The sequence below is a fragment of the Lynx canadensis genome, chromosome B3, assembly GCF_007474595.2.
Source record: "Lynx canadensis isolate LIC74 chromosome B3, mLynCan4.pri.v2, whole genome shotgun sequence".
NCBI classification, from domain to species: domain Eukaryota; kingdom Metazoa; phylum Chordata; class Mammalia; order Carnivora; family Felidae; genus Lynx; species Lynx canadensis.
In genome coordinates, this window is record NC_044308.2 from 60675896 (window position 1) to 60686924 (window position 11029).

Here is an 11029-nt window from a genome sequence, read left to right on the forward strand (position 1 = left end):
GCACCTACCAGGACTTTAAGGCGGCTAGTTCAGAATAGCCACGTGATGGAAACATCACTATGTCCTTTATAAGCAGAACATCTTTCATATGTTCATGTATTTCTTTTTTTTTTTTTTTTTTAATTTTTTTTTTTCCAACGTTTATTATTTTTGGGACAGAGAGAGACAGAGCATGAACGGGGGAGGGGCAGAGAGAGAGGGAGACACAGAATCGGAAAACAGGCTCCAGGCTCTGAGCCATCAGCCCAGAGCCTGACGCGGGGCTCGAACTCACAGACCGCGAGATCGTGACCTGGCTGAAGTCGGACGCTTAACCGACTGCGCCACCCAGGCGCCCCCTGTTCATGTATTTCTTGATCTTTTGTTTACTCTCTGTTCATGAAATACCTGTCTTTAGCTAATTTTCTATTGAGTTTGTCTTTTTCAACTTGAATTGTGGGCATTCTTTGGCTATTGATTGCTTATTGGTTAGATGTGCTATAATAATCTTTTCCCACCTCATGAATTGCCTTTTCCCTCTCTTAAGGGTATTTCTTAATTTAAACTTCTAAACATTCTATTTATGTGACTTGCTAGTGGCAGAAACCAGAGTCCAGACACAGGTTTATTTGGTTCTAAGTTTAGTTTTTTTTTTTTTTTAATGTTATATATTTTTGAGAGAGAGAGCGTGCGCGCATGAGCAAGGGAGGGGCAGAGAGACAGAAGGACAGAGGGACCTGAAGCGGGCTCCACACTGACAGCAGAGAGCCAGATGTGAGGCTAGAACTCATGAACCATGAGATCATGACCTGAGCTGAAGTCAGATGCTCAACCGACTGAGCCACCCAGGCACCCCTAAATTTAGTTTCCTTAACTACTCTGCACGACGCCCTCAGGTCTTCCTCTTTGTGTCTAGCCAGTGATCCCACTTCTCTCGAAACTGTCTGACAGAAGATGACACATCTAAATCAGATTACAAGAAGACCTCCTGAGCCGGGTTTATGGGAAAGATAAGTAATATCCCTGAGAGGAGAAGCTGCATAGCCAGTGACTGAGCCCTCAGCCCTGGAACAGAGGGCTCACTACATACAGCCTGGGGTTTTCCTGTAGTTCTGTTTTCTTCCCTCTCATTCCACATTGGAAGGGAGTAATTTACTTTTTGCCAACCTAGGGTTTCTTCTTCTCAGAGTTGAGTAGTGCAGGCCAGGGTGACCCCCCTGGCTGGGAACATACACATGGAGAGTGTTGGTTACACAAGCGATGGGGCACATGGAAGGGGCCATCAGAGCAAGAGACCTCTGGTGTCACCACACATTGTCAGAAAGCTTTCATCTTCTGAGCACTGAAGCAGTGGCCAAGCTCTGGGTCCTCAAGAGTCGTGTAGTCAGCTCTCCTCCACATTTTACAACTTCCTTCAACTTCAGTTCAGACTGAAAGGAGCCAGGCTACTTGAAAAAATAAATTGTTCTACGTCTGGGGCAAGAAATGTACAAGATGAGCCTGGGACATTCTGTTGTGGCCAGAAAACAAGAAATCTGTTTAAGATTAATGGGGTCATGTCAATGATATAGGCAATTATAGGGGGTTCCCACTGGTCAAAGATGGGACAATTTGAGCATCAAGAAGTCATGACTGTAATGGATTAAAACATGTTGCAATGTAGGTGCCTGGGTGGCTCATCGGTTAAGCCTCTGACGTTGGCTCCAGTCAGGATCTCGTGGTTTTGTGAGTTTGAGCCCCATGTCTAGGCTCTGTGCTGATAGCTCAGAAGCCTGGAGCTGCTTCAGATTCTATATCCTTGCTTCTCTGCCCCTCCCCTTCTCGCAGTCTGTCTTCAAAAAAAAATAAACATTAAAAAATAAAAACATGTTGCAATGTTTACTACTAATCATACCCTTAGTAGGTATTGTTCAAGCTGTGATATTTAAGAATGCAGAGAACATAGGAATTACAGTCGATTCTCGTTATTTATGGTAGTTATGTTCTATGAGGGGCCTGTGAATGCTGAATTAGTGAATATTGAACCATTGCTCCTGGAGGAAATACAGGAGTTAGATTCCTTGACCCTTTAGTCACATTTTAATCACTGATCAATACACACTCTCTAAGTGTGTTTCTGTTTAAAGACACCTTATTTAATATATTTTATTGAGTCATTAACATTGCCCTCACAACCAACTCAAGCATTAATGAAGCTTATCTAACACATATATTTTCTCCCTGAGGCACACCCCAGCCTTCTTGCATTAGGAACATGAGAAAGCACTTTACATTTTAAACAGAGAAATCACCAACAAGAAGTGCAAAAATGTTGAAAAACGTGGCACTGTGTGAGACTATGAAAAGGATGCCTGTTCTACAGTGTGAGAGCTAAGTGAGAAGGCTGACTGTCCCCTTGATTTCATCTGGGAATGTGCGTGGAGGGGCGACTCAAAATTTTCACTGCCCTACACATGTCTGCAGATGACCACAGAAGCACCTTGGAGACTGATTGGGGTTACAAAGAAATGTTAGTGAGTAGGGGAATTCACAAATACAGAACCCAGGAGTAATGAGGATCGACTGTATACAGATCATAGCACTGACACCTCCAGTGCTGGAAAAACCATATTACAGGGGAAGGTTAGGGGAGCTTTATAACTATTTGATCTGAAACAATTAAAAGAAGGATGAGATTATTGATGAAACAGGGAGAATTACTATGTAAGGAAATCTGCTGACTGTTTCACTGTCTTTTGGATCAGACCAGAGATAAGGGGCAAAATTGTGGCCAGAAAAGTTCTGGCTAGAAATGAGGATGCACTTTCACGCTGTGAAAGGTACTAACGATAGCAGGTTATTGAAGGAGCTGGGAGCATCTGTTTTCCCTTCAAAATCTTAACATCAGGAAAGAAACTTTGAAATGGAGAACGGCTGAAAGAAAAGTTTCCAAAGATCCCAAACAATACTAAAATTATAAAGAGTTTTTGATAGCGTTTTAATGCTATATTCCCAGTATTCTGGGGGAATATAATAAACTTCTATTAGTTATAGAAGTTATTATATTATAATACCTTCTATTACTAAAGTTCTGATGGTGATTATTTAGACTTGAAGTTTAGATGAAATGGTTAAAGCAAGTGTCAGCTTTCTCTCTTTTTGTTTGTTTGTTTTGAGAGAGTGAGTGGATAAGGGGAAAGGGAGAGAATCTTAAGCAAGTTCTACCCTCAGTGTGGAGCTGATGCAGGGCTTGATCCCATGACCCTGGGATCATGACCTGAGCCAAAACTAAGAGTTGGACACCCAGTCAACCAAGCCACCCAGGGGCCCCCTTGTTTGGGCTTTTCAAGTTTTTAGCCTCTACTACAAAGCTGTCATCATCAAGACAGCATGGTATTGGCACAAAAACAGACACATAGACCAATGGAATAGAATAGAGACTCCAGAATTGGACCCACAAATGTGTGGCCAACTAATCTTTGACAAAGCAGGAAAGAATATCCAATGGAAAAAGACAGTCTCTTTAACAAATGGTGCTGGGAGAACTGGACAGCAACATGCAGAAGGATGAAACTAGACCACTTTCTTACACCATTCACAAAAATAAACTCAAAATGGTTAAAGGACCTGAATGTGAGACAGGAAACCATCAAAACCCTAGAGGAGAAAGCAGGAAAAGACCTCTCTGACCTCAGCCGCAGCAATTTCTTACTTGACACATCTCCAAAGACAAGGGAATTAAAAGCAAAGATGAACTATTGGGACCTCATCAAGATAAAAAGCTTCTGCACAGCAAAGGAAACAATCAACAAAACTAAAAGGGAACCAATGGAATGGGAAAAGATATTTGCAATGACAATCGGACAAAGGGCTAGTATCCAAAATCTATAAAGAACTCACCAAACTCCACACCTGAAAAACAAATAATCCAGTGAAGAAATGGACACAAAACATGAATAGGCACTTCTCTAAAGAAGACAACCAGATGGCCAACAGGCACATGAAGAGATGCTCAACGTCACTCCTCATCAGGGAAATACAAATCAAAACCACACTGAGATATCACCTCACGCCAGTCAGAGTGGCTAAAATGAACAAATCAGGAGACTATAGATGCTGGAGAGGATGTGGAGAAATGGGAACCCCCTTGCAATGTTGGTGGGAATGCAAACTGGTGCAGCCACTCTGGAAAACAGTGTGGAGGTTCCTCAAAAAATTAAAAATAGATCTACCCTATGACCCAGCAGTAGCACTGCTTGGAATTTACCCAAGGGATACAGGAGTACTGATGCATAGGGGCACTTGTACCCCAATGTTTATAGCAGCACTCTCAACAATAGCCAAATTATGGAAAGAGCCTAAATGTCCATCAACTGACGAATGGATAAAGAAATTGTGGTTTATATACACAATGGAATACTACTTGGCAATGAGAAAGAATGAAATAGGGCCTTTGTAGCAACGTGGATGGAACTGGAGAGTATTATGCTAAGTGAAATAATTCATACAGAGAAAGACAGATACCATATGTTTTTACTCTTGTGTGGATCCTGAGAAACTTAACAGAAGACCATGGAGGAGGGGAAGGGGGAAAAAAAGTTAGAGAGGGAGAGAGCCAAACCATAAGAGACTCTTAAAACTGAGAATAAACTGAGGGTTGATGGGGGTTGGAGGGAGGGGAGGGTGGGTGATGGCTATTGAGGAGGGCACCTGTGGGATGAGCACGGGGGTGTTGTGGAAACCAATTTGACATTAAATTTCATATTAAAAAATAATTCCAGTTAACATACAGTGGTAACTGTATAGTGTTATTATCAGGATAATTAGAGAGTAGTATAGAGTAGATAGTATTTAGAGTGAGATTTAGAACAAGAATGTTCAAAATAGAAATATGTAATTTATAAGAAGGATAGTTACAAGAAATATTGTATATTTATAATAATTATATTTACATCATATAAATATATATTATATTTATAAATATACTATATATAAATATAATATAAATAAATATAATAATATAATATAGTGATTCAACAATTCCCTAGACCACCTGGTGCTTATCACAAGTTAACTCCTTAATCCCCATCACCTATTTCACTCATCCCCCCACCCACCTGGTAACCATCAGTTTGTTCTCTGTAAGTACCAATCTGTTTCTTAATTTGTCTCTCTCTTTTTCCCCCTTTACCCATTTGTTTTGTTTCTTAAATTCCACATGTGAGTGAAATCATGTGATATTTGTCTTTCTCTGACTGACTTTTTTTGCTTAGCATTATACTCCCCAGCTCCATCCATGTTGTTGCAAATGGCAAGGTTTCATTCTTTTTTATGGCTGAATAATATTCCATTGTACATATATACCACTTCTTCTTTATCCATTTGTCTATTGATGGGCACTTGGGTTGCTTCCATAACGTGGCTATTGTAAATAATGCTGCAGTAAACAAAGGGGGGCATGTATCCCTTTGAATTAGTGTTTTCGTATTCTTTGGGTAAATACCCAGTAGTGTGATTGTTGGATCATAGGGTAGTTCTATTTTTAACTTTTTGAGGAAGCTCCATACTGTTTTCCACAGTGGCTTCACCATGTGTCAGCTTCTTGTAAGCAGACCACTTCCCAAGTGTTAGTTGGGGTCTCACAGTTCCTTGGAGATCTTGAACCCCCACCTCATAGGCTCTGAGAGGGCAGAGCCTTTTCCCCACCACCACAGTTCAGTGGGTTCCTGGCAGTTTGATTCTAGATGCCTCTCTCTTTCCCCACTCCTGTGCTTTCCACACTCTGACTTCTGGGTGTGTTGGCTCATTCTGCCTGTGTAACTCAAGACACTAACTTCCCCCTTTACCAAAAAGTTACTTTTTACTTGCCTCAGGCATGTCACAAGTTCATGAGTAAAGATGCCTTTGAGTGTCAGGTCAAGTGGAGGGATGACATTGGAGTGTGTGGCCTTCTGCCCTGTTGCTTCCCCCCACCCCACTTTGGTTTCTGTTCTAGCTCCCTTCCTCTTGTAAATAAACTCGCATTTTTCCCCCATTAAACAACAATCATGTCCCTCCTAGAGATAAATTATCCTTTCTGTAATTATAAGAATCTTACTGATTTTTCCTTATGAGTTTTCCTCATGAAGAGAAAAGTTAAAGTCTGACATGTTAAGGATTCACATTTTGTTAAGCATGCTTGTAAATATCTTAAAAAAAAAAACAAAGATGTTTTTGTAGTGGTTAACAGGACTTAACCTGAAAAATGTAATGATTTATTTATTATTATTTTGGGCTTTTTCTTTGTATTGAAGTGTAATTAACATACAGTGTTATACTAGTTTCAGGTGTACAACATATTGATTCAACAATTCGATACGTTACTCAGTGTTCACTTTGTTAAGTGCAGTCACCATCTGTCACCAAACAACATTATTACAATCTTATTGACTATATCCTCTACATTGTACTTTTTATCTCCATGACTTATTTATTTATAACTGGAAGTTTTTACCCCTTAATCCCCTTTTTTCACCCATCCCCTAACTCTCTTCCCCTAAGGTAGCCACCAGTTGTTCTTTTTTGTTTATGTGTCTCTTTGTTTCTTTCTTTGTTCATTTGTTTTGTCTTTTAGATTCCACATTTGAGGGAAATCATTCAGTATTTTCCTCTGTCTGACTTATTTCACTTAGCATTATGCTCTCTAGGTCCATCCATGTTGTTGCAAATGGCAAGATCTCATTCCTTTTTATGGCCTATTGTGTATATGTGTATATATATATATATACACACAATATGTATATATGTATATATACACATATGTATATATGTATATACACAATATGTATATATGTATACACAATACGTATATATGTATATATACACAATATGTATATATGTATACACAATATGTATATATATGTATATATACACAATATGTATATATATGTATATATACATATATACCACATCTTCTTTATCCATTTATCTATCGATAGACACTTGAGTTGCTTCCGTCTCTTGGCTATTGTAAATAATGCTGCAATAAACATAGGGGTGCGTATATCTTTTCAAATTAGTTTTTGTTTTCTTTGGAAAAATACCCAGTAGTGGAATTACTGGATTGTACGGTATTTCTGTTTTTAATTTTTTGAGGAACGTGTTTTTCCATAGTGGCTGCACCAATTTGCATTCCCACCAAGAGTGCTCAAGGGTTCTCTTTTCTTCGCATCCTCACCAACATTTGTTATTTATTGTCTTCTAGGTTTTAGCCATTCTGACAAAGTGATATCTCATTGGTTTTGATTTGCATTTCCCTGATGAAATTGGGCAAGAGTAATCAGTTTCCCAGAGGCCCTGTTCTAGAAGCCCATTCTCTTCTGTCCAGGGGCTTGTCATCAAGAAAATCTGGCTCAACAATTGGGAAGTATTGTATGGTTTGTTTGCTTTCTGATTCTAGAAATAGGGGCAAGAGGAATCAGATAGCTTGGCCTCGAGACACAATGCACGAAGCTCCCCAATAGAAGAGGCAAGGCAGTGAGGGTAGCACTCATGGGCGAGTGAAAAGAGATTATAGGTGTGCCCAGACAGGTGGCCTGGGTGTCTCTTCTTTAAGAGGGTAAAGTTGAAAGTGCAGCATCATCTTAGCTAGAATTGTAGCTGGCCTGAATAATTCCCCTTATCACCACCACCACCACCATGTAACTGTAACAAGTAAAACTTGATTATGAAGAAAAGCTCAGATTGGCTTTCAATGATTCTGTGCCTCAGATAGTAAAAGCAGGAATGGTCTCTCATAGGACATAGTCTCCATTTCAGACTGCTCAAACCTGACAAAGGTCACTACATCTATGGAATGCAGGGAAAACTGACGTTTCCAATAAGTGCTTTACACTTCAGAAAGTTCCGGGATCATTTCACTCTTTCAATTTCAGTCAACTTGTGTGATTGTCCTTTCTGGACTTTAATCACTTCAACTGTATGTGAGGGGGTGTTGGTGGTAGGAGCACAGTTGGAAAGAGGTCTTTCGGTGCCCCTAATGTCACACTGACAATGGCAGTATCAGTTTTAGGACTGAAGTCGTGCCTAGAGCATAATAGACCCTGGTAGCATTTTTAATCAAAATGCAAGTATAGCTTTTAAGACTAAAAGCCACCAATAATTTCACTAAAAGCAATATTTGTCAGGTTTTTGGGTTTTTTTCTCTGTAGTAATATTAGAAAAGGCTTTTAGGAGCCCCCAGCCTTGGAATGCTGGGCTGTCCTTATCTCTTGGAGGTCAGTGCCCTCAGATGTGAGTTTTCATTCACCACCAGCAGCTGAGTACCCACTGTGGGCCTGGCCCTTCTCTGACTACTGGGGTCCAGCATTGAATAGGAATAGGTCCTGTTATCAGATAGGGAACAGACATGTGAAAGCCTGAAGAAAGTGACACCTGAGCACTGGAGAGAGGGTGAGGAGGAGCAAATCAGATAAAAACAAGGGCACTCCACTTTTCACTCATATGTGGAACTTGAGAAACTTAATAGAAGACGTGGGGGAAAGGGAGGGGGGAAAACTTGTTACAAACAGAGAGGGAGGGAGGCAAACCATAAGAGACTCTTAAACACAAACTGAGGGCTGATGGGGGTAGCGGGGTAGAGGGGAAAATGGGTGATGGCATTGAGGAGGGCACTTGTTGCAATGAGAACTGGGTGTTGTATGTAAGCAATGAATCATGGACATCTACCCCCAAAACCAAGAGCACACTGAATACACTGCATGTCAGTCAACTTGACAATAAATTATATTAAAACAAGCAAAATAGAACAAAACAAAAAACAAGGGCATTCCAGACAGAGAGCATGAGCAAAGGCCTTGAGGTCTGAGGAGACTTGGAACAACGGAGGAGCTGAGTGTGTCACCATCCAGGGGAGAGGGTGCCAGCCTGAAAAGGGCTGATAGCTCAGCTCAGGAGTTTGGAGTTATCCTGAAGGCATGGGTGGAGGGGAGAACGGTGTCACGGAAGATACTTCAACAGGGGTGGGACATATCCCAGTGCTCTGGCAGCAGGGCGGTGACTGGGCTGGAGAATGAAGTTCTTTCCAGTACTTTCTTCTAAGGAGAGAACTCGGGATAGTCACAGGCCTTACCACAGGGCCCCGGGAGAGGAAAGGAGCCCTTGGGGGAACCCAGGGGCTGAGAACAGGGTTGTTGGATGTTTCATCTCAGGTTATAAAGAAAAACGTGGCTAATGAATAGGACTTCAGCGTCACTTGATTAAGTTAATGAATAGCTCGGGGCCTCAGCTTAAAGGATCTCCTCAGGGAAGGTTAGTTCTTGCCTTTTGAGCTCACTGTACCCAGAACGCTATCTCCTGACAGCCTTCCTTTCAGGACTCTAGGCTCCAGGGGAGCAGGACTTCTTGTCTTTTTATCCACAGCTGTCTCTCTTGTTGCTTGCCTGCATTCCGGCCCTACCAATGCCCAATAAATATTTCTTGAATTAAGCACCAGAGTCATATGGGTGGTCTGATCAGAGAAGGGAGGCAAGAGGATATGCTTTTCTTTCTGGCGGATCACTGTACATGAAATCCAGAGGCTGGAAGAGTTACCTAAAGGAAAGGATTTTATTCTGGGCTGTCATGCTTGCTCTGGATGTACTTTTCTCTGTGCGCCTTTATTTTCTCATGTGTGAGGCGAAGTATGTGGACGAAACCGACTGCTAGGATTTCTCCTTCTAATCCTAACACTCTATGCATGCAAAAGTGATCTTTGCCAGCTCCTCTCCTCTTTCTGGGGCTTCTCTGTTGCAGAAAGTCATGGCTGCTGTCAGACTAAAGATGTCATTCGTTGTGATTTTAGCCCTAGAAGTTGAAGGACTCTTACAAAGAATTTGTTGTTGTTGTTGTTCTGGGAAAGGGCTATTTACTTTTTAGGCTGGATTACACTGAATTCCAATTTATTTTATAGAAAGCAAGATGTTTTTTAGGAAAAGAGAGCAAGAGAGTGAGAATGGGCTCGGCCTCAGTCGAGGGCAGAGCCCTGGGGAGCCTCTGCCAGGACCCTTCCCCAGCGCCCATGTGCACCGTGGGGCTGCGGGGAGGTGCTGAGTGGGAGGACTTCTAGGAGGGGAAAAAGCCCAACGGGCAGCCAGCAAGCTACTCACCGGAGGTCTCTTCCAAATGAACTGGATGGGGAACTTCTGGCTGTAAAGAGAGAGGTCTCATCTGGTGGGAACTCGGGATCCAGATAAAGAACCTTCTTTTCTAGACACTTCTTGTGAAGCTGCTCAAATGTCTTCTCTTTCACTCCGATAATGGGAAAATTGCGGCTGATGATGGCTGAATAGATGCCACTTGGGTTTCCGCCCCCGGCCTCGGTTGTCTTGCCTTGGCCCTGCTGGGGAATTGGTCCCGGGGACCTGGGCTCAGCCCCTGTCCGTGGGGCCACAGATGCGCTAATGACGGTTGGCATGGCAGGCAAATTTGGAAGGAAAAGGTTTTTTAAAGAAAACAAGATAGAACTACCTTCAAGGAAAGGAAGCAACGGCAAAGGGGAAGTTGGAGGGATTCGTCATCTGAGAGGAAAATGTCCACATCCCAATTCAAAGCTCAAAGCCCATCAGAAGGTCATCCAGCTTATGTCCATCTTAAAGCTGAGCTGTGATCCAGAAGAAATAGGTTTTCCTGAGGAAGGAGCACTACAGGGTTTCTGCAGGAGTGTTTACCTGGGGCTCCTACCGGCAGCATGCATGCCAGAGGGAGAGAGGGATGAGAGAGATGTGAGGGCTGTGTTTCAGTGGCTTGGAGAAGCTTGAGCCAAGAAAACTAAAAATAGGCATGAAAGAAAGATTATGAGTATGAGAGCAAAAGAAGCTATGTGCAGGCAGACTACGTGGTGGACAGAGAAGGACCTGAATAGGAACATTTCTGGGTTGTCATTAAGTGCTGGTGTTGTCAGGAAATGAAAGGGGAATACTTGAGGAAGTTGAACACTGAAAATTAGCAAAGTACTGCTGATGTGTTATTGAATCGGCTCCTATATAGATCATCAAACTATAGGCCACTGAATGAATGGAGAAAAATATCAAAGAAAAGGTGGCCAGGCTGAATG

General features: G+C 42.0%; 1 protein-coding gene across 1 annotated transcript in view; it reads right to left on the reverse strand.

Moving 5' to 3' along the window:
* Positions 1 to 10730, reverse strand: part of CAPN3 (calpain 3) — a 50363-nt gene extending 39633 nt beyond the window's left edge. The window contains 2 exon segments of the mRNA XM_030318419.1: positions 10083 to 10129; positions 10132 to 10730. Coding sequence (XP_030174279.1) covers positions 10083 to 10129; positions 10132 to 10390 — 306 coding nt within the window. The 5' untranslated portion in view covers positions 10391 to 10730.
* Positions 10731 to 11029: the final 299 nt, after the last annotated feature.